Raw genomic sequence first — 25,516 nt, forward strand, 5'->3', positions numbered from 1 at the left:
TGACCCACTGCCCCACTTATGCTCTAGAAAAATATATATATACAAACATATCAAAGATAATATATTGTCATGCGGAAATAAAAAAATTGAACGGTCCAAGATTCGTCTGCTAAGTTGTCAAACTGGCTACAATCCAAATATATATATATATAGAGAGAGAGAGAGAGAGAGAGGTAATTTCCTTAACACGAGTTATTAGAAGATCGGGGCTGTTATTTTACTCTTTTCATATCCAGAAGTCATATAAGCATGATAAAAGTTCGCATTGGTTTTAGGTGCATTTAATCATAGTGCGTGTGTTGAAATTAGTTTATATTTACACATCGTAAGCGAAATATATGACAGGCAAAGGTACCAAGATACAATGCGCATGACTGATAATAAACGGAAGTTTACGTTATTCCCGCGGTATACTTCAGCCGTCCCTTTGTTTTGCTGTTTAAGTGGGTCTACACCACCGCATTTCCTGCATTAATATGCCGAAACGTCCGAATCCATTTGGCGATTATTCGCCTTTGCAGATGAAAGTCCACGTGGGGAAGAAAGAAATCGACTTGGGAATCGGTCAGGATCAAAATATGAAAACTGTTTATGGTAAGTCGACATAGGATTTTTATAACACGGGTATCGATAGCTATATTTCCGTGTACATGTGTCAGGCTTAATGTTGAAAATTATAGAGTTACAAAAGTTACTCAGTTTACTACTGTGATACCTGACTGCCTGTCATACTAATGTAGTCTGAAACAATAGTTCCGTGATAAAAGACATCGACCGTGATATTCATGTTTTTGGGGTCGTCTGTCTGAATAGTGGTTGGAGAAGTCGCCCCTTGAATATGTGTCAGGTAAGGTCGCCCATTGGGGTCGTCCATTAATTATGTCAACAAAATGGAGGGGGGAGGGGGTTTGAAGAAGTTTGACAATTGTTGACATGGGGGAGGGGGGAGTTCAAGATAAATTGACGTCAACAATGTTATTTTTTACAATAAATTTAATAAATCAAAAAATAGGAAATTAGTCGGTGCGTTGGTATGGCACACACTCGCTAACCCATCAACAGCCCACCAGTTTAATCCTAAACCAGTTGAGCTCTTGCTAAGGAAGTCACAGTCTTGCATCATCATATTTTGTTTTTATTCAATGTAGATTGTAGACTGTAGACAGGTCTTAAAGCACCAGATGCATCTGAGAGCAACTTGCACAGATTTCCATCTCTTTTCTTCAATCAGTCTTTGAAAGTTGATAACATGCTACCTCGATTGGCAAAGGCATTCAGAATTCTTCCATATAATCTATATTGTCCTTCCATTGAGTTGTTGCTTGAACGGATCTGCAAAATCTGTCACCTCTGTTGCTTCACAAGTCATGTTGAAGAAGCATGTTCAACAGCACCGACAACATGATCTTGGGCCTAGGCAATTACCACATGCTCCTCAACCGCAAAGAATTCGGCCAATACGAGTGGCTGCCAAAAGACAGAGAGAGCTGATGGCAATTATTGCTCATGGAGATATGTTAAGCGCAGAATGGTTAGATGAAGATGATGTTCACTTGTCTGGTGTATCGGTTCCACAAGAAATTAATGAATCAGCCACTATGCCCATTATAACTATTGCGGAACATTTGGCTTCCCTATGGGAAGATGATAGAAGCTAGAATATAAACTCTCGATTTTTTCATGAATTCAAAGTGTTATAGTCAATTTGAAATCTGTTAAGTAAAAAAAATGTATTAAAATTTATTTGTAGACCTTTTAATTTCCATAATTCTATTTTTAGCATAAAAGCCAGCCATATAAAATATTGTTAGTTTGTGGGGGGGGGGTAAAATTTTATTGGGGGGGGTCACTGAAAGTGTGACAGCTGTTGAGAAGGGGGGAGGGGGAATAAAAAATTGCCTGAAAATTGTTGACATAATTAGTGGATGTCCCCATTAGTGGTTGGAGAAGTTGCCCCATTTGGTCTGAAGAAGTCACGCCAAAGATCATATATACTATACTCATTTGGATATTGCGGCTCAGGGTCGTTACCACTTTATTATATCGCCTATTGAATTATTATTTTACCTAATTGAGATTATCATTCATGGTGATGTACAATGACGCTAAAATTCGAATATACCACCAACTTCTATTTCTATTGCAAGTGTTTACTTAGGCCCTGTATATGTTATTACTGGTCATTGCTGAATTGCACTTTTCTGTTGTTGATGCAGTTCAGTACTGTCACTATTTTGAAGTTATATCGGACATGTTTGTCAGATTGTTACCAAAAATGATGATATAATCATGTGTGTGGTGTCCAAGATGGTAAGAAATTATCGACATGTCTGACAATAATTGTCATTGCTTACTTTCTAAATTGTACGTTATTGCAATTAAACATTTTAGACCCGAGAAGAATCTGGCGTTGGGAATAGAATGCATTGCTTTTTTCAAATAGAAAATTTAATGTAACAATACAGTACCACTAAATGGCAAGAGATACAATGCAAAAGTCAAGTCAAGGGGGTCATGTGCCCCCCCCCCCCCTCCAAATCATACTGCACACACACACCCACTATTATCTTTATTGGCGAGCTTGAATAACAGGTAATGCGTATGATCGCTTGTCCTTACAACATATGTATGGACAACAGCTTCAATAGCATATTGACAGATTTTCATTTCCCTAAAGAGAACCTCATTTCCCTACTGGTTGCCTCACTGATTTGACCTCTTTTGTCCATTCTTGCACTCAGTCTGGTTTCAACTGGAATAACCCAAAGCGCTAAGCATGTTTAATTAACATGTAAATAACATTGCATAGCCATGTGGTTGCAGTGACAATGTACATCGTAATTAAAACAAGATTGAATTGTTGATATAGTGGTGTTTATTGATAATGGAATATAGTAGGGTTGTAATGCATGAGGATTATCACAATCACAGGTAAGAGTCCTTTTTTTTTCTCTTTGCAAATGCTACAAATAAAAACCACCCTGAATAATTACAGTCTTGTACACTGACAAAATTTTGTTTCATCTGTCTCTCTCTCTCACGCACATATACGTGTGTGCATTAACTAAAACATGATTTCAAGTTCTTTATTTTTTATTGCAATTTGATAATGAGATTATTGTTAATGTAAAATTACAAGTTTCTTGACAATGTGGTCTCATATCATTGCATATAATTTACCAATAAATAATACCCATAACTAAAACATGTTCAAACCATCTTAATCATTTTGCCAACATTACACAACATAACAGCTACATATGCTCTAAATGCAGACGAGCTTGCACAGAGACATAAACCTCTCTCTCTCTCTCTCTCTCGTTCACTAATTTAAAAAAAAAATCTTTTGAGTACTTTTATTTTTATTGTAATTAGATCCTTAAGTTGAGATTTAGAGCAGAATGAGACAGAAAATATACATTTACTTTGTACGTTTGTACTGTTAGGTTGTTGAGTTGCGTGTGTTCGGTAGAACTTGTTCAGATATGATCCCTTTTTTTCATACATGGTCAGTACCACCAAATGATCATTATTTATTTTATATATAATTTTTTTGTATACTCAAATTGATAATTAATTTTTTCATGTATGAAAAATAACATGAATATGGTAGTTGCTATTTAAAGGTACATAGTCAGATTCTAAAAGAAATGACACCCATTACTGAAATAATATTGAATGCAAACTGTTACATGTATGATATTTACTATAATACAGACCTATATGTGTAAATTAAGTAGCTGCAAGTGATTGACAACTAACCCTTTTTCAGCATACAGTCAAAAAGTTTGAAGATGTTCAATACAGATACTGAAATAAATTAAATAGTCCTCTTGTTTAATACCAGAATTGATGAATTTCAATGTAAATGTAAATTAGTATTTTCCTTCATGTGCTTTTTTCTTTTGGATTGTTTGCCAAATTAGTTCAGCTATAAACACTTCTGTTGTCAGTCATGTTTTTTTGTGTGCCATATAAGGACATTGCATACTTATTGGGAAATGTAAACAGATCATAAATATGGCATGCACTGAATAACATATTGCAGAGTATTTGCAAAACAAATTACTGCAAGAATGTTGCGTTATCTGTCATGGCAGAGAAAGTATGGTTAGCGTAAACATACCAATATACCTGATATAACATTGGCTAAAGTTTATGATAAACAAAAATCTGCTTGAACAGTCAACTTTTTGTTTATGCATTGCAAGATATGGAAGCACACTGCAGCCTCAACAACATCAAAGTTACAACATTGTAGCTAGCTTTCAATGTTCTTGTATTATGTCGCTTGTTTTGACGCACTCGGGTCTACTTCGGCCTGTGATTATTTTACCATGCTATTGATCGACACACTTGGGTCTACTTCTGCATGCTATTGATTGACATGGCAATGATTGGGCCAGCTTAATATGCAAGTGCAAGTTGCTGAATGATATACTGTCCTCATATTAGCCAAAGGAAAATGACATACTGCATCCATTTATAACTTATTTTCACCTGGCCAGGGAGAAGGCAGTATTCCATTCGGTGCATTGCACTAGCATTTTAAGCAGGTGAGATCATTGCCATGTCAAGCAGTAGCATGGGGAAATGGTCTGCATTCATACAAGATACGCTAGTAAGCCAGATTTTGATAGGGATAAAAAGTCTATTGCCAGAGCTTAACATTGGTACCAAATTTATTATGCCGTACAAAATGTAGCTTGAAACATCTGTGTAGATTTTTAAATAGGTTACACGAGAAGGGAGAGAAGAGTCCTTTCTTGTATTATTATACAGTATATTTATGACAGGTACATTATTATAAGCAATGATTAAAGATGCCAATGGGTATGCTGGTATCTGCCAGTTAATAACCCAGGTAATAAAATGAACAACCAGGTACCCGTTAAAAAAAAGTATTCTAAGTTGAGATTGAGACACAGAATAATGATTACATTTCAAGGGATTGTGTCCTGTGTACATTTATTCATCATACAGTGGCTTGTATGTCTGCTTACAATTTACGTGCCATACATGTACTGTAAAATATAAAAATACTGATATTTAAAGCTAGACTGTCCATGTTTCTTGTACCATTTTTCATGCACCTTAAACACATTTGTTTTGGGATACTGAAGACATTAACTAGGTCATTACCTTTTGTTGACAGCAACAGTAAGTACTGATTAACAAAAATTTGGCGAAATAAAATTTAAATATTTACTACAATTCAAGTAAAAGAAAGTACAGTATAAATGACTGGCTTAACTAGTGTCATTTGTGGCCCTGGAGTGAGTATTAGCTATTAGGGCATAACCGACTTTTGATCCGGAAATCGGATTCCACCGGATAGTATGAACTTCCGATTAATCGGAGTCGGACAAGGCAGGAACGACCGATTCGGATAATAAAAATAATAAAGTTGAATTTCTATAGCACCGTGTCTAACACTGCGTGTCATTCGATAGTGCGTTAATAAAGTTAAATAAGAAGTCAGAAAAGTCCAATATGGTCAACACAACGGGGTGAAACGATAATACTTGAGTTAGACCGAAAGATTTAAATTTATTAAAATATATAATACAGTCCTACCCGTTTATGTCAACATCCTCAATAATGAAGGCATAATATTGAATACATTGACATATGCTAATGAGGTATTAAAAGAAAATGATTCCGCAAGAGGCCAACTTTATAGGACCAAACAAAAGCCTGTTTTATTTTTATTTGACCGTGACATTAAAGCATGGCGGCAATATCAACTAATTGTTGAATAAAGTACAGGATGGAACTGGCCGCTTGCCGACATAAATGATTAAGGCGGGAAAATAAAAGCCTGGCAGCAAGATCAACTAATTGTTGAACAAAGAATGGGTCGGAACTGGCAAAAAAATAAAAAATTTCATGGATTCTTTGTGGCTTTGAACTTCGTTGCATTTTGCTATAGTCCTGCCATATCCTTCCCCTTGTGACATCGGTGTGATATGCAAAACGTGTGTAACACTGTTTAAAAAGTTGATTTGAAAAACCTTTTAATTTAGCATTTCCGATTAATTGAATCGTATCCGGAATCGGAAAAAATTTCATGCCCAAGATCCGGAATCAGAAATCAGTAGAAAAATGCTAATCGGTTATGCCCTATTAGCTATTTAAGTCAGGGCTGCTGTTTACATTTTTATTTAGTGGACTCTTCTTTTTTTTTATTTAGCACCAAACCTGAAATTTTTGTAACGGCAAAGGCAACACAAATGTGTGTTACCGTAACATGCACTTCTTTTACATGTACCATGTTAGGAAAAAACGAACAAAATGGACAACTTTACAATGAAATTTAATAACACTTGAACCTCTCATAGCTTTTAGCATGTGTGAACCTACAACAAAAACTGTTCAGATTTACATTTAATACAATTACCCTTTTGATCGGATACCGGGTACAAATTTCTGAAAATTTTGAAATCTCTAGCAGTAATACTAGCCCTTGTGGATATAGTGATGTCCACCATTATATGTACATTTAAGGTTTTAAACTGATATTACATAAAAAAGAATGCATACACAGCAGTTAAAATCTTATGTTAAATTAGAAAGTGCTTTTCATCGGTTACATTCTTAAAACACAAATTACTATTTGCATATTGATGTTTAAGTATCAAAACACAAGAAGGTATGTTTTCATTATCAAATAGTAGGTTTAAGTTGCGGAAATTGAGCAGTGATAACTTGATCTTGAAAGGGTTTGTGGTCAGTCCGCTATTAAATCACACACCTGTAAATATGCAATAGTTTATTGGCACAGTTGGTATCATAAAATATTTTTACCTTCCGCTATAATACTACATTGTCAGTACTTCTGGCTACAGCGAGGGAGCATCTAAAAAAGTCATAAACTGCTGTTGAATATTGCAGCAAAGACAAAGCAGCTCCTTTATGATGGCTCTAAAAGGACCTTTAGCAGTAGTACAGTCATGACAGATGCCAATGACAACCATGTGCTTAGTTCTGTTTCTAATGGTACCAGCTGGCCAGCCAATGGAATGTTACCTGATGACTTTTCCATGGAGTTGGAACCTGAGGGAAGCAACTCTAACCAACTTCACATTACCTCCACAGGAACCTTAAGTAGCTCACCTCTTCCTGCTTGCAAAACCACCTGCAAACCAGGTTCTGGTGGCGTTCCAAAGTCATCTTGGGCTCAGTTGTTCCATGGGTCCAGAAGAGGTAAGATTATTTTTGTTTCACATGTGACTTAGGTATGCTTTTCCATCATCAGTGTCAGATTACTAACTATTAATAATGTATTCTTGACATAGTAAACTTCAACAATATTCCTACCTTACACATTATAAAGACACATGCAAATATAAAAATGCCTAACTCTGCGTAATCTACAACTATATATTCAAATACAAACAAGTACAAGTTCTAACACAACTCGCTATTACATTCAGTTATGCACCAAGATGCAGCATCATAGCAGATTACACCATCCACTTCGATTCTGTCCTAACTACTACTGTACATACAGTAATCATGAATGTTAATAATTCACTATACACTACATTATGACATGTTGATTATTCAGCTATGCATAGAAGATTAAATTTATTCTAAATTAAATGCACATAATAGCGTATAAATCTTGCGACACCCAGTTAGGAAAGTGAGACAGATTCTGGCAAAGATAATTTACCTCAAAAGCCTTTGTTCCAAATCTCGTCTGAATTAACTAGAACTTTTCTTGCTTTTTTTTATGAGAGCATTATTTGCTCTCGGAATGCAATTTAGTGTCTCGCACCTTCTCTATGACCTACTCTTGCCACGTCCAAACATGCACTGATTCTTCTAAAATGAATGTAACAGAATAATGTCTGGCTGCATGAGAAACCCACCCAAAATTTGACTTAATTCTAATTGGATACTAGTGGTCTCTTTTAAAACTGTCTGGGGTAGTAGCACTGATATGTTATAATGTCAGGTTTTCTGGTCTCCAAGCCTAATCTGATTGCAAAACAAGTAGTTCTAACCATGCAGCAAGGTTCTCTTTGAATTAACTGTGAACTTGGCTGTCATGCAATAGATAAGGCATGGACAGGTCATTTCTTTGTTTCAGAATTGGTTTAAACTCGTAATATTATATAACACATATTAGCCAAAGTACTTTGAATCACGAATTCTATCAGAAGACATGTATAAACATGAGACAGGAATTGTTAGCAAATTTATATATGTCCAGTTTATAACATTCTTAAAGGAGGCTTATTCAGCTTTTAACATTCCTTAATGAGATTGATTCAGTTCATTTCATGAAATAATTAAAATGAAAAATATTTCAGTGTGGTATTAGTGGTGGTCAGGTCTTGCTAGGATTTTAAAACTAGGAGCCCATGACTCCTATTTGGGGAAAAATAGGAATCCGACTAGCAGTTGCAGTCCCCTCCCAGAAACCTACCTGAAGTGGCTAAATTTCCAGATGAGAGAACCAGTGGTTGCCAACGAGTCTAATTTTCTAATTCTTTACATCACTGACATATAGCTCTTGTTTGTCCATTAGAGTGAGACTGAATTACCTGTATACCAGGCAAATGAAAGGTCTTATTCCAAGCACTAAGCCAGGCATCACACCTTCTTACATATTTCTGCTGTTCCATGCAACCTATCAGTTCTAGCAACTTTAGTACCCTTCTGAATCTCATTACAATCTTTGTCCAGTTGCCATTTAACCCCAAAATACTTATCCAGATTTGCAAACGGCGTTTTGTCAAAGTCTCAGTGTATCTTGATTTTAAGGTAATGTGCACTGCTTAATTGGCTACACTTGGAAAAAACCATAAGTACATCACTGGGTCTTTCTGCCTCTGAATTCAGTTATTGTAAATATCAGTACATTTCCCCACCACTCAGCAGCTAGTCAAAGCCTTGAACTTGCCACCCAGCTATAAGCATCATGTTCTTGCAATGTACTCTTACAGTGACAACATGTACATCTGGGGGTCTTTCAGCCATTGAATTCTCCCACTGGAAATACCAGCACAGCTAAAATTATCAATTGATCAACATAATTTCCCACTTAGATGGTTGAAGCAGGACTGGCAAGCCATTGAATTTGCCATCCAGATCTTGCGTGCGTATGGAGGACTCCTGCTTACATGATATTCTGCGTCCAAATACTCATAATACAGTGTTCCCTAGACCTGGCGGTAGTACATGTATCATTATTAGTAGTAATTATAGTATTAGTATTATTGAATTATAGTATTATACAGTTATCTTAGTGTGACATCTTAGTGTAAATTCTTCAATTTTTTGTTTCATCTAACATTGGCAGTTGTTGCATTCCAGGCCCAGTTGGCAGTAGCAATTGTCAATGTTGCAAAGGACAGGCAGCATCACAAGACAGATGTGGATTCTGTGAGAAGTCAGTGTGCCAAGGTTGTATTAGGCAGTGCCAGTCCTGTTCAGGAAATTTCTGTCAGTTCTGTTCAGTCATGAAGTAAGTGATTCTAAGAAAGTTACTGTTATCACGTTTGTAGCTGTAATAACAAACGTGGCAAAAATGCATAATACAGTAATGTAGTGCTGTGCTTCCATTTTGTACCAGCTTTTAGTGTCAAAGTTCCTCTTGAATTGGCTGTTTGCGAAGTTGGATTCTCTTACTGCTTTTGTACTTAGCTTCTACAATGTACTTGGAACATTCAGTTGATTTGTGCATGTTTGGAGGCAGTGTTGGTAATGAGAATGTCAGTGTCTGTCCTTTCCTCACTACAACAATCTGTTGACAAGGTTGTTTCTGTAACATCACCTTTCTTTCCACCGTACATGCCTTACCCATGGGTAGAAACAGAACTCTGTATTTTGGGGCTATGTTATTTTCCTTCTTGTATGATCAGTTTAGTCATTGGCTCACTAAGCTTAAGCAAGGGGATTTCCCACTTCATTCTGAGGTTGAGGTCATTTAAGCTGACATGCAGATTTTTGGTTTCCGCTGATAAGCCAGGTTTCCAGGATACATTTTTCTTTAAACTTGTATAGGTAGTGTATACTTGGGAAGAGGCAGCTTTCTATTAACTTTGAGCCACTTTATGACAACTATGGTATTAATACTCAGACTCAAGAGTGGTAAAATTCAACTTAGATCCCTTTCAGTTTTTGCCACATATGGTGCATAATTTTTGGCCAGTTTCCCCTTGCTCAATGCATTTAGCAGGTTGTGTAAATACTTGATGTGTTCAGAGCCCATTAAAGTGGAAAGATGCCAACTTAATTGAAATACAATACAATCATTATTTTGTTTAAGCCTTCTACATGTAAGTATGAACTAACTTCAACTTGATAATAAAAAGAAGAGTACAAAGAAGAATTAAAATCAAGCTTCCACAACTTCTATGGTGACCATCAAGGAAAAGGGAGACAACTCTAGTACAACTCTAGTGGTGTACTATATTAATGGACCAGAAAACCTCAATAAAGCCAATCAATGCTGAATGGATAATTGAAGTTCACATGAAAATGTGTGCAAGATTGAGCCTAATTATCCATGGCTTTGTGAATGTTGGACTGGCTTAATTTGACAATTTCAGGATTATTTACCTGACAAACATTTGTGTGTACCAACATGATATTGATTCAAGACTTTTTCCAAAACTCATTGAAGAGTGAGCTTCAGCATTCTGCTGTAATTAATGTATATGCATGATGTTTCATTAGTAATTAGTGTATATACATGGTGTTTCGTTAGTAATTAGTGTATATACATGGTGTTTCATTAGTAATTAGTGTATATACATAGTGTTTCATTAATAATTAGTGTATATACTTGGTGTTTCATTAATAATTTAGTGTACTGTATATACTCGCGTGTAAGCCGAAAAATTTAGGAGAAAAAAAGGCCTGGAAGAAGGGGGGTCGGCTTATCTGCGGGCCAAAGTCCAAGTCTGAAATTGTTAACGCTTTTTTCCCTCAATTTCCAGCATTTATTGTTTTCGTCGATCGCCAAAGATGAGATCACATGCCTAATGATGCCACATGGCTCATAAGATTTGTGCTGTCGTGAAGTGAAACAAATATTTTTTTTCTAACTTAAGTGGTAGGATAATGAATGAAAAACATGTTTAAACGTACTTGATGTCTATTTGACAGATGTCCATCCACCAGAAAATGCAGCCATACGTGTTATTTGAGCCACGGTGGTATGTGTATTTTCCAAAAGAACCGCCATATTAGTAATCTCCAGTCAAGTATTTAACCCTCAGCTAATCAGTAATCATTAAACTCTATGGTATCGTACAAATGCACACTAGCTTATTTCAGTGTAAATATGAAAAGAATCTACGTAAAAAAATAAAAGAATTACGATACTGAAGGTATATACGACAAACATTTTGATCGAGAGTAAAAATACATGTACGATAGTCTTAAAGGAACAATAGCAAGAAGCTCCATAGGGGTTTGTTGCGCACACGCTTAGGAAGGGTAAATAACAGGGCAATATACAAGTCAGCGTGAATAATTGTAAAACAATATAATTTGTGGGATTTCTTTGACAGGTGTTTTAGAAGTAATCGGCAGCCACAGTTTATATACTGCTGTTGTTTAGTTGTTTGTAAAGCAAAGTGGTTTGTTAGTGGTAGAGTGTACAATAGCTACCATATGCTTAATCTGTGGTTAATGTCTCGGTGATAATAGGTTTGTTTTGTTTCACAATGCCAATGACTTTACTAATACATGCCAACTCTCAGATGTATTGTTTAATGAGATATGGTAGTGGACATGGTTTCTGCTCAAAGTTATAAACTGTCACAATACTTGAATAATGTCCACGCTGAAACCAATCACATTTTGATCAATTGAATCACAAAACCGGTAGTTTAAAAAAACAACACAAATAAACAACAATGATAAATAATTATCAAATACAAATTGATAACCAACCACACATGGAAATAATTACAGAATAAGGTATATAAATAGTATACTACCACTGTAAGAAATTATTTCAGTTTAATCTGTCTAGAAGTTTATATTCAATTAAATCAGATAAAATGAATAGTGTTGGAAGTAAAAGAAAGCGTTCTGCTTATGATGCAGCATTCAAATTTAAAGGTCACCTGCCACCCATATTGTACAAACGTGTGATATTATTATAGTTATAAACAAAACGCATTGGTTATGTAAGCACACCATAAAAATGTTTAATTAGACTTAAAACTCCGCTTTATAAAATGAATAAATAATTCGGCAGTCTCTGTAAATAATCTGTAGTTTCCACGTGCCAAAACCGGATATAACATATATTTATCCCTTCTATTCAACCTAGCCGTTCAAGTGCTTAATTTCCCCACGTAAATGTCTATGTGATATAACGTACGATCGTGCTTTTGTACTGCAAATATGGTGCACTGTGTTGCATACGGATGTAACCAAAATAGTGATGATGGGGAAAAGGCATTCTTTCTTTTTCCGAAAAACCATGTTTACCAGAAAAAAGTGTATTTAATCTGTGGGATCGAATAGGGGAGGGATGGGAAAGTTGTATCATTTATGCCGGATTATAGTGAATTTGGCCCGAAGACAATTCGGCCCATCTCGAAATACAATTTGGCCAAACTTAACAATAGTTTGTACCTTCATTTTCTTCAACAAAAGAGTGGATTCATTGTAAGATAGGTTTTAGGGGGGAAAAAACCAAATTTAAACAAACTATTTTGATATGCTTTGAAAGAAAATAATCATACTTCGTAACGTACATATTTATGAGAGAAAACACAAACTGACATATCTTGCTTGTTCTAATTAAAATATTTATGTACATTTTTTATGCTAACAAATATATGCATCTGCACAACGCCATTCTCAGTTTAAGTCTTCCTGTCAAATTATCAATAATCATTTATAAAACAAAAATATGTAACAGATAATATTCTACATAATGCGTACAGATTTTGCAAAGGGTTGTACAAGAGATATTATAACAAATATACTTAAGTTTAGGCTTCACGTTGTAACACAGCTGCATACAATACACACAAGATTATACATGAGAGAGAGAGAGAGAAGGGGGAAGAATAATGTTAAGCATTTTGTCAGTATTTAGTTGCTGCAATATGAAGCTCTTACCAGCTAATTTTATTGTTTTTATTTTTCAAGGTGTCTTAGTGTTTGCGCGAGTAAATTGAAAGCTTGTCATTACTTGTCAATATTGTCAATCATATTTCCTCCATTATTTTGTACAAATTAGAAAGGAAACAATTTTGTGTTTAATTTGTGCCCCCCCACACACACACACATACACACTCACGGTACAAAATAAATTGATAAACATAGACTTGTTTGAAAATAAAATGAAAGAAATTGATATTGCATTGTTATCATATATTCCTTCTGTTTTCATTATGCGAAAATTATTTTTTAAAAATATATGTCCACGAACTCCGTATTTGTAGCGGGTGCCGGCTTGCGTATGCATCCTTAGTCAAGTTAGTGTAGTGTGTATAGCTTATGTCAAAAAACAAAATCGCAAATGAGACGAAAGTATCACCCGATTGCTTGAAGGCACCTGCCATTTACGCATGACAAGTTACTTATTGCAAACTGACCCAGATTGTGTTCTATCCAGGTTAACTATAAGTCCGTATCTCACAAACAAACCACCAAAAAAGAATCATTATTTTAAAATACATTCAATGTGAGTGCAAATGATAAAGTATTATTAAAGCAAATTATTATTGTGTGACCTTTAAAGTTATTGAATATGCAGAAGCAAATAACAACTGTGCTGCAGCACGTGAATTTTTTGTGAACGAGAAGCAAGTACGAGAATGGCGGAAAAGCAAAGCAGCATTAGAAGAAATGCCAAAATCCAAGAAGACTGGGATTGCCTCTTTCCCTGAATTGGAGAAAGAACTCAGTGATTTTGTAAGTGAACATCGACAAAATGGATACATGGTCACATGAACTGCAATTCATCTACGTGCTATGCAGATGGCGAAAAATGATAAATATAAGTTGGTAGATTCAAAATTTGTTGCATCAGCTGGCTGGTGTTCTCGTTTTATGAACCAGAATGGTTTCTGCCTCAGGCAGCGAACGAAGATAGCACAAAAGCTGCCAAAAGACTTGTAAGAAAAAATTTAATCATTTCAGCAGTTCATCATTAAACGCAGAAAGGAGTGCTCATTTGAACTATCACAAATTGGAAATATGGCTGAGACGCCTATGACCTTTGACTTATCAAGCAATAAAACAGTCGATGCTGTTGGTGAGAAAACTATTTTGATAAAACAACTGGCCATGAAAAAACTCATTTCACGGTTGTATTGGCCTGTTTAGCTGATGGATCAAAGCTGCCTCCTGTCATCATTTTTAAAAGGAAGACACTGCCAAAAAGCATGAAATTTCCTGCTGGTGTCATCGTTCGTGCACAGCAAAAGGGATGGATGGACGAAAGTGGAACAATTGAATGGTTGGAGAAAGTATGGAACAAGAGACCAGGTGCAATACCTGTGTTTGAATACCTTGTTCCTTTTTTTCATTTCTCCCTATTCTAACTTATCTCACAATATATTGATTTAAGGCACTGAGTGGAAATCATAGGTGCCATATACTTATGATTCCATTGAAACAATGAAATTAAAAATTCTTTCCTCTTTTTTTTAAGGGTTAAAATCATGAGGACTTGTTTCATTAGTAGATTACAGTAGTGAGGTTGATCTGTCAAATAGTTTTGTTGATCATTAGTGAATTTCAGGAAGAAATTGGCAGGGTGGGTGACATGTTCATCACATGTTACTAATTTTTCATTGGGTCTTTAAATCCATGGTCCAGGGCAAGAATGAAATCCATGAAAATTAGTAAAACTGCAGAACTAGTCGACTAATTTCACCATAGCTGATTACTTCCTAAAGATCCTAAACATGATACTAGATTTTCTTCAATAAAGGATATGCCTGAGTCGACAGCTTCATATCTAAAATCTTGAAATTCATTGTTATTTGATCCTTTCATTAAAAATGGAGGAGAGAATGGTGTCTCTAAATAAAGTTTAAATTCTGTTTATGTTTGGTTGATCATGTAATGAGTTCTGACAACTCTGGATTGCTTTGATGTTGGATTTAAATGGTCTTTGAGGTGGAATAAAAATAAAAATGTGAATAAAAGTATCAGACTTTGGATGGATAACCATAGTCTTGCTAAAAATGGGGATAGAACCTCGGACAGAAAATTTGGAAAGCCAGCGTACTACATTTGCTCTATCGATATGTGTATATAGGAAAGTCAGATAAAGATAGACTTATATCATGCATGCTTTTTTTATGTTGCAGCTATGATGAGGTAACAGAGAGAGCCTTTTGTTTGAACTGTACCTCCTGACTCGGCAGGGAATTCCTAATGTGGTAGGAGTGACAGATGCAACAAGAGCTGACCACTGCAAGTGCTGGCAGCTTGTAGATAGTCAAAGATTATGTGACTTGTGAACTGCTGTGTTGTGACTGCTGAAAAGACTCGGACAATATATGCACAGGTTTTCATGGAATATTGTTTGCTTCTGTAGAACTCAGAATACAAATCTCTAGAATATAAAACCACATGTTCAGTCTCACTGCTCCAATTGCATGGTGTAAAAGTGTTCTAGAAAAAATCAAAGCATGCTCGGAAAGGACAGTGATTGATAACAGTTGAGTTTTAATTGCCCCTAAATATGACATAAAATATTTTTTTTTACAGAGTACTAGTTATGGGTATGCCATAAACACTGTGTCCACTGCAACATATGTACATGTGATATAATAATATTTTGTTCCTTGATAGGCATGTCTTGATTTAAAACCTAAAGTTTTGCCAAATTTCTGCATCTTCAGAGAATTTTGAAACTACCATTGCAGTCAAGAACATTTGACATCTTGACAGAAGACAATATTTTTGTATTACCCTCAGATATCTTTAAAATAAAAATCTAGCTCCACAGGTGATGGTACTGATCACTGAATGTAGAGGAGCTTTATGGATAATGCCCTGTATTGGTTTAATAATGATATGATGATGACTTCGTATTGGTTGCATCACAGATATGACATCAATAAAATGGTGGATGGGATGAGGAAGAGTGTGCACTGGAAAAATATATTTATCTTAAACTGTCTCCCATTGTTTAGTTTAATGTCCCTGGAGATACATTTTATATTTAAAAAAGAAAGAAACTAGTGTCTATCCACTTGTAATCTTGACATTGAATATAGCATAATTTATAACCTATTTGTGTAGTAACAAAACAGTTATTATTCAACAGCAGATGTTGGTCTTTGCATTTTGCAGTTGGACTCGACTTATAAGCGAGTATGTACTTTAAGCCAGATAAGCGGCCATCCATTTAATAGTCATGGAAGGGAGAGAGGGGTAACCCAAATGCATATGCTTGCGTGGGGGGTGGGGTGAAACCTCGATAATAGTTTGTCTATTTTGTAATGTGTTTGATTGTTCAGTTGGCATTTGAATTTTAGCGGACACGAGACAAACTGTTTAAAGTTATGCAGCTTATTTCTTTGCAGCCAGACATTCAGCGTTGGTGGACTGTTTTATTAAACACATTAATATTAATCCTTATGGTTTCTGTGTGGATTAAATATTGACTCTTCAATAGAATTGGGGGTGGGGTGTGTCAAACGTACATACGCAGGTGGGGGTTGTAAAAAAAAAAGTATGTATGTGTGGGAGGGAGAGGGGTCAAGCTTTGCCAGATTTTTGCGTACATACTGAATGGATGGCCCCGAAGGATATGATGTCATTATGTAAATATCATTGAAATAAAAACTGAAGCAGTGTTAAAACTTAAACCTTCTGCCTTTGTCTTTGTTTGATGCACCAACATTGCTTACTCCTTCATAATATCATATAACAGTTTTGACATAAATGAATGTTTTACTTTGCAATGCAAATAAAATGTTAATCACTGTGTAAAGACAAGTATTATTTCTTGTTTCGTTGATTTGAGCATCTGCATTTCTGTATGAAATAATACTGATATCTGAATGTCTTTCAGTCTAGATTATGCAAAATCTTTGTCTCAGTCCGTTCCACCGATATTTGACATTTCATTTTCTTGTCAGTGAAATTAAGGCAGAAATTGCTATAAGACCAATAAATACCATTATCTGGATTAGCTGGCATAACGTCACATTAAAAATTTCATCTGAAAGATAGAATATTGTGATTTTGATTTTCCTGCCATCAGCATCTCAGTATGCCATATATTATGTTAACAAAAGTAGTCCTACATCTCATGGTTTATAGTGACACATGTAAAAGTTTGACTACATATTGCCATATCAGTTATGGAAAATTTTTGACAAATTATTTAAATGCAAAATTAATTGGATTTGTTTTAAATGTAAAATAATTTGGAATATTTGGAGTGAGTTGCAGTGGGATGGAAGATGTGTTTGTTTGGATAAAGTGACCATGTTGATTAATATAGTTTAGAGGATCATGTTTTTACTGGGATTTTTGTTGGGATATGCAAAGAATCTCTTTTTAAAAAATTTGATTGTGGAATTGGTGTTGTGAAGTTTCACTGGATATAATACATTGGTGCACATTATTATATATAACAGATGTTGAAATAGAAGTTACAAAAGGCTCTACTCTTTGTACTTTAGTTGTGTGTTTGTATATGTATATGTATATATATATGTGTGTATATATATATATATATATATATATATATATATATATATATATATATATATATATATATATATATATATATATATAATGTTAAAATGTTGTCCATCAGTCCACTCTGTCACCATATGCTTGTCTGGTTCATAACTTTGTAATGGTTGGAGAGATTTTCAGGAAATTTGGCCCGAGTATTTATCATTTTAGATGGTGTGTTGTATGCCATAGCCAGGGTCCCTAGCTCAAGGTCACAGGAAAGGAAAATATTGATGTAATTTCTTGACAGGAGTATTACTTTTAATGTGAGTGTGTGATTTAGATTTGTAATGTAGCTTTAACAGTTTTTCAGTCGTATGGCTAAGATGTCTGCAGCTTGGCAGTTTAAAGTGATGTTTAGCACTGGGGGCATCATTCTGCAGACATGTAGTGTGATGTCCCACTCAGTCACATTATTCTGACACCAGGCTGACCAGTCCTAACACTAACCTCTTAATGCTGAGCACCAAGTGAGGCACCTGTTAGCACCATTTTTGCAAGTCTTTGGTATGACTCGGCCAAGGATCAATCCCACAACCTCCCGCATCCAAGGCAGACGCTCTAGCCACTAGGCCACTAGATCGGTTATATTACTTTTAAACCAGTGAGGATATTTTCATGAAATATATTATGACTCCATGGTCTATCATGTTCAGTAGCCATGCCTCCTTCCTAAAGTTAAATGTTATGGCATAGCAGAATGGAAATATGTGACTCATGTCCATGTACACAGTATAACTTTTGAATGATAATAGCTTAATAAAGCTTTTCCAATGTATATAAAATAAATTGATGGTGTGTCATGTATGAAGGCTTTGACCCTGGTACAAGGTCAAAGTTAAGGGAAAATATTCTGTGACTTTCATCTTGTCCATAGCATAACTTTTGAACAACTGAAGATATTTAAATTAAATTTTAGCAAAGTATATATCATATATGTTGTGTCAGATATAGCCAACCCCCCTGCCGTGAGGTGTAGGTCTCTGCAAAGGAAAATGAAACTCTTGACTTGTATCCTTGTCTAGAATATAACCTGTGAAGATATTTTAATTCAGTGTTGATCAGTTACATTTATCATGACTAGACACATGTATCATGACTAGACAGTCCATCACTTTCAAGGCTAAGGTAATGGAAAATAGAATCGGTTACCTTTTTCTGTGTACAAGTAAACTCTTGTACCAATGCAGATATTTTATTGATACTGTAGCCTGTTATATGTCTTAATTTGACATAGTCATGCATATGCATGGTGATACCCTTTGCCCCAATGTCAAGTTCCTATAGTTTGAATATACCTCTCTCTTTGCTTGTACCCCATACTGATTTAAAAAAAACAAAATGCATAAATGAGATAAAAAAAATGCACGGAACTTTGTCAGTTCTTTCATTGATTTATAATTTAAAACCTGATTTTGACTGGGGTGCTCTGCCACCGTCATCATCTGTGCGTTTCATGCCAAATGGAAGTTTTCATAGTAAAAGATCACCTCGTCTGCTGGTCATTTCCATTTCCTGGACATGTCCATTTTCAGCAAATGGGGGGGGATGCACAACTTCACATTGATGTATCAAAAGGTAAATATTTAGTCGTCTGCTTAGTATATTTACAATGTTGAATTAAGCAAAGGAAAAGAATTACAACTACAAATCTGCCTTTCACATGGATTTAAGAAACGGGGTAATTTTTATGTATGTGTGCAAAGGGTGGCTATAACTCAGTTCTCAACCTTATGGTAATTTACGGTAGTTAACGAATAGGATGAACTATGTCACTCTGTTGTCTGAGGAAAATGTACTCACCCATAGTGTATGCAAAATGATGCTTTGTTAGTATGGAAAGTCCGTTAAATGTGAAACACACAGACAATGAGTGTTAGAGCTGCCCTGGTCACAGTCAGGTTAGAAATTATAAATCAGTGAATGTAGAGACCTAAGTTTTGTGCATTTTTTATTACATTAAAGATTTTTGTTTTTGAAATTGGTATTGGGTACAAATGAGGATTTATTTTAAAAGCTAAAGTATGGGATAATGCAAATCCATGGCATGATTACTTATTCAGGCTGTCACTGTTAAACCTTGCATATAATTGGATGAAAGCTAACCAAGGTCAACACCATAATACACAATAGTCCAGTCCCTGTCACAAAGGTCAAGGTCATTAATAGGGAAAAAGTCACAAGACAGGTGTATCATGTGCCTTTTGTATCACTTGTTATTTTATTTATGTAATTGTATGATTGTTATACTGCAGGTTTCTGTACTGTCATGCATATAATATTATAGACTCTATGCAAATTTTTATTTACTTCATAAAATAGTTGAAAATTGATTGTCAGCTTCTTTCTCATAATTCTCAATATTTATAAAAACTTTAAATTTCTTACCATGTGAACAGAATTAGGGATCATGCACTATGTACTGCTTGAAAATGTTTGCTGGAGTGTTAAGTGTCGTTTTCTGCCCAAGCGTTCATTGTCTTTCCTAAACAATATTTGAAATATAAAAACAAATATATAACTGTTATTTTTACCTGATAGTTACTAAGGACATAAATTGTATGAATAGCCACTTAAAGGAGATGTTTCTTAAATACATAAAATTACTGGTACTTAAATGGTAAAAAAAAAACCTTTACTCTAAATGTTATTGTTTTTTTTTTGTGGATACATTTTGTACAGAACATTTTCATAAAATGTAACTAAATGCTTGTGATTGACAATTTAGGCCTATAATATAGTGCAAAACAATATTTATATGTTGCTGTTTTTTTATAAAAAATATGGCAAGGTATGAAATTAAATTATTATATGTCCTTTTAGTATCTGACATTGCAAATACAATCTCATAAGCGAACTTGCTTATAAACATTTCCACTCGTCACACCCTTGAATATGTTGAAAGTTTAAGGGTTGACTTCTCTATAGAATTTGTACATGCCATAATTATTATTTAAGTCTCTCTCTCTCTTCTTTGATTCTGAACCTCTGCTTGTTCAGAATTATCGCTGCTGGTAGTCATTTTCCTCTAACAATGTTATGAAATGTTCCTTTATTGAGGTACTTAATGAAGATTTCCTGTTCATTCATGTTTTAAGTACATACAACAACATAAATTGGTGAATTGTTTCTGAACATTAAGGTAAGTAATCATTTTAGAGACATTGCGTCACTTGCTTTTTCAGACACATCCTTTTTATTTGCCCTTGTTTCATTAAGCCAGTAGTGATAGTCAACAGCGCAAGTGTCATGACTACGGTTGGGCAGGCAGTATTTTTCAACTTGTGTCTTTAACTATTACTCAGCATTTTCAGTATTATATAACTAAAGTCAAAAAGTATTCTCACTCGGGTAATCTCAGTGTAAAATGCCACCTTTTGTGGTACATTTGACCCATTTATGTGATTCTGTTTTTTGTCTTTTTGTTGGTTTTAATGGCAATTTAAACATGTCATTGGCTTTGTCTTGTGGATGAAATTGGAGGTGAGTCACATACATTAGTGTTGCTTTCACTCTACTAGTTTGCAGTAACATAAATAAAATGCAACCATTTCTTTAAAATTATTCTTTTAAAGATGAAGGTACAGTTTTGGGAACAAATTTGCTTTTATCTCATTATCCAGTATATTTATTATTTGTTATTCTGGCATTTCTTGGAATTAATTAATGCAGCTATTTTGCTTGTGGCCTTTCTTGAGAGAGAGAGTAAGAGAGAGAAACCATGCCAATACATATTTGGTGGCACATAACCCTTTTGGAGCCTAATCTCAGCATCAGTGATTTTGAATGTCATATTTGTTTTTTTTAAAAAAAGCTTAAAACATACATATATTTTGCACCAATTGAAACATTTTTGGCACAAGGCAACACAGTTCACCATAGCTGTTCCACACGAATACCTCTGCAAACAAAATCAAGGGTTATTTCCAGATTACATAGACCACTGGATATACAGGAATTTGAGGGATATGTATTTTTAAAAACTGAAATAATGTTGCCTTTTAATTGGTTAAGTCACTGTGATCTTGGTGCAAGGAGGATTGCACACTGGAAGAAAGATGCTTTCCCCCCCCCCCCCCCCTTCGTTCTGCAAGTCCATTAAGTATTGGATAAATTCGGGTCAATTTTTGCCTCTTGCTTTTGGAAATGTTTTCTCATAGATTTTTATTATTTGTAACTATATTTCTAATAGTAAATTTACATCTGGCATAGTGGCATTGTTTTTAATTATATCTCCAACTCCATCACAAAAAATTCATCAGTTTAGCATTCCGTTTGTATTTAAAAAGCTGCAAACCTCACAAATTAGCATTATAAGTTATCTCCCTTACACTTTTGTATGTATATTATAAATTGACATGGTTTGTAAATCTTCATTTAAGGACATTATTTTTGAGAGCTTTATTTCATAATTTAAACACCTTTTAAATACACATGTTACACTTTCATCATTGTTAGAAGTACTCTCAGTTGATTAAAAATATTGTCATAACTTTTTGAAAATATGTATACATGTAAGTTTAAAAAATTGTATTTTAAATAGTGAAGAGTGCAATACAATTGTGGCACAAAAAACTTTGTTTTACAGAGATTTATTTAATAATGTGTAGAATATCATTTAATTTACTCTGAAATTAGGTTGAAAATCATGGCTTTTGTTTTCATTTGTTGGAAAGATACTTAGATTATTTACAAACATACTTTTTCAACACACCATTTTTATGTTATAATAATGTAACATTTTTATGATAATTATAAAACAAAGAATTTAATATCGAAATATTAATGTCCTATCAGTTTCATTGTGAAGTGTTGTATTATAGCATATATTATTTTTGCAATTACAGTTTTTTATGTATAAAATAGTATATTTTTTTCCCTTAAAATTCATTTAAGTCATTATTAAAATAAGTGTACATTGTATTGAAGCATGATCAAACTGTTGATTATAGAACTTTTGAAAATGGTGTCCAGAAAGCGATGCATGTTTAAGACAAAAGGGAAAATAAGCTTCTAGAAAAGTGTTAATAATCAACATGGAAGAATAAAAAGGAGTATTCAGATGCTTGTGAATAAAAAGCTGGAAAGGACACAATTACGTTTATTTAACATCACGTGTCAATTTGAGTATGTTTCGTGGCTGGAGATATGATTGTCGTCATGTGAAATGGAAAAGAATTATGTCAACTTGAGAGATAGCAACAAGCCATTGTTCTGCATAGGGTTTGGAACTAGAGTTCGTGCAACTATACTAGTGGTAAATAAGGCCTACGCGTACTTTACACACTTTTCAGTTGAACATAATGTTGTAATGTTAATGCTTCGAATCTTTGATTACGCTTTCCAGCTTTACAATAGCAGTTATTGATATTTTGTTACACCTTACTGAAAACTGGTCAGTCTTACGGGAAAAAATCAACTGCCTTATTGAGATGGACTCGTCAGGGTTGGCGGGTCTGCAGTTGTTCCCAGTTGGCTGGAGACACTTGGGTAAGGGGTGGGGGGCAAGCAAGGTTATTCCAAAATATATTTTCTCAGTTATTAGTACATGTGGTCTGTGAATTATTTTGAAGTTAAGAATGGGGACCTCATGCTCAGAAAGGTTTGGAACCACTGATTTAACTAATAATGAGTTAAAAGTGCAGTTTAAAACCAAGGAACCAACCAAAACTTGATTTAAATCTTATTTTCATTGTAATATTGTACTACATGTATTTGTAATTTTTCCTCTTTATTTGAAAAGTGTGCTAAAAAAATGTATTAATAGATATTATTGTTGATATTGTTGGTGAGTCTGAAGTACAACATGGTAAGTGTACAATTCCTGTTGTACTTTGAGGGAGATCACAATATCCAGTACATTGTGCACCACCTTTTATTAAATAAAATATTGTATATAAATTTCTTGTCACAGATTTAAAGTTAATACACTCATGTTTTTGAAGAAAAATCATGTTTTAGTTGTTTTTATGACTGAATTGTGTATAAACACATAGTACGATGTGATGTCTTCTTACATAGTAACAAACCTACTGGGTCCATCATGTGCTTTAACAGAGCACAACAAGTCCTTCACAACATCTTATCAGTGGAAAATTTTTCATATCATCTCGCACAATGTATTTGTATATTATGAAAGCTTAGCATCTAATAAATCAATTTGTGATAATGTAATTGTCTTTTCTTTTAGACCAAATCCTTTTACTTGGGCAGAAATAATATTATCTTTTCAGCCTTAACAACTTATTCACTGGATTGCCATTTCATATTTGGAAATGGAGATTTATATTAAAGTTGGGCTTTTCAAAACTTAAATTTTTTTAATCCAGCCCAGATTTAATTTTTCTTTTTACAGTGTGAGTGAGTTGTGCATGTAAAGTTTCATATCATAAATTGCAAGTCAGCTTCTTGAAAAGTCCAGCTGGCATGGAAGCATAACAAACAATATTCAAACAATTGATCGTCGTCAGAAACAAAACAACAGGAAAGGTGAAAATAAAATTTCTTGGACATAGTTTCATGACTATCTGAGTATTGCTTATGGCAGGGGAGATGATTGTTACTTTGATGTGAATGAATTTTTTTAAGAAAGATCAAGCAAGGATTCATTGACCTCCATTGGGTTTGAAATTGCAGTTTCTGGAACTGAAGTGGAAATCATTATGACTAAGGTGTATGAACTTTTGAACTTAATGCTGTCTTCACTATGTCAGCCCTGTAAACTTTTCAAATGTGTTTTCCAAGTCAACAATAACAATACATTATATCTTTATACCTTACTGAAAAAATATTGACAGCATTACCGAAAAGATCGTTTCATGGTTGGCAGGTCTGAATAATTTTTATAGGATTTTATTTAAACATGGTCAATATGAAATGGGGATGGAGGCAGTCTTGACTTGATAGTCATTTCTAAATTATATTGAAAAAAATAAAGATGGGAGAATCCAATGTAAAATGATATGAAAACATAATAAGGAGTTGAGAGATGTTGGATGGAGAAATTGCTTGTTTCTGAAAGACCTATGTTGATCTCCTATCAATACTGTAATCTGTATATCGTTAATTGTGAGAAAGCATGCCAGTAGCTTCTCGTGGGTCGGTGGTTCTTCCCGGGGTTTTGCCAGGTTCTTCCTCCACCATTAATACTGGCCGCCATGCATAGCCTATCGTGTGCTGAAAAACGGCGTTAAACCCCACAACAACAACATATATCATTAATAATACAAGTGTAACAAGTTGCACTGATAATTGATGTCAACATCAGGTCATAGTGTACAGCTACTTGTATAATGCAGGTTTAATGTATTCAATATTATTTTGTCCTAATTATTATTTTTGTACTTTAATTAGCTTTTGATGAAACTATCATTATAAAATGTCTCTTGATAGTTGCATGTGATGTATATTGTTTGTTATATTTTGTCGAAATTAAATTATGCCTGTTAACATAGTTTCTGTTATTTGTTGTATCACTCCATATAATTAAGAATAATTGAAATAACTTGGCATAATGTTCATCACTGAAAATAATGGTGTCATCTCTTGAATGTTACTATTAGGAATGAGAAATAAGGTCCTCGAGTGTCTAACAGTTTGCAATGCAGTTATGTTGCTCTTGGGTGATGCTGGCATTGCTACCAAGTTTGTATATTGAAAGTTTATAATTGATAGGAAAAACACCTCTAAAATTTTGTTAATAAGCCTTTTTGCTTCGCTGTTAACTGTTTTAGCTAATGAACTTTTTTTTTCTGCCCTTCATCTTTAGATTTCACTGTTGGAATAGGCTATATCTACTTTACACTGCAGTAACTTCATTGCT

At 34.5% G+C, this 25,516-nt stretch overlaps 1 protein-coding gene across 1 annotated transcript; it reads left to right on the forward strand.

Moving 5' to 3' along the window:
* The first annotated feature begins 405 nt into the window (after window positions 1-405).
* LOC149805641 (apoptosis regulatory protein Siva-like) lies at window positions 406-25,143 on the forward strand. Its single transcript, XM_089950292.1, has 4 exons — window positions 406-594; window positions 6,895-7,206; window positions 9,328-9,478; window positions 15,306-25,143. Exons 1-4 carry the CDS (start codon window positions 477-479, stop codon window positions 15,352-15,354), a joined length of 630 nt encoding a protein of 209 aa, XP_089806418.1. The 5' UTR covers window positions 406-476; the 3' UTR covers window positions 15,355-25,143.
* The last annotated feature ends 373 nt before the right edge of the window (window positions 25,144-25,516 follow it).

Source organism: Sinohyriopsis cumingii, chromosome 2 (assembly GCF_028554795.1).
Source record: "Sinohyriopsis cumingii isolate HCF-2022 chromosome 2, ASM2855479v2, whole genome shotgun sequence".
NCBI classification, from domain to species: Eukaryota; Metazoa; Mollusca; class Bivalvia; order Unionida; family Unionidae; genus Sinohyriopsis; species Sinohyriopsis cumingii.

Excerpts from the sequence above, each read along its gene's own strand:
- LOC149805641 (XM_089950292.1), top strand. The coding sequence starts at position 477 with ATGCCGAAACGTCCGAATCCATTTGGCGATTATTCGCCTTTGCAGATG. Across the intron at positions 7,207-9,327 it reads GTTCCATGGGTCCAGAAGAG|GCCCAGTTGGCAGTAGCAAT; the intron begins GTAAGATTATTT and ends GTTGCATTCCAG. Across the intron at positions 9,479-15,305 it reads CAGTTCTGTTCAGTCATGAA|CTATGATGAGGTAACAGAGA; the intron begins GTAAGTGATTCT and ends TTTATGTTGCAG.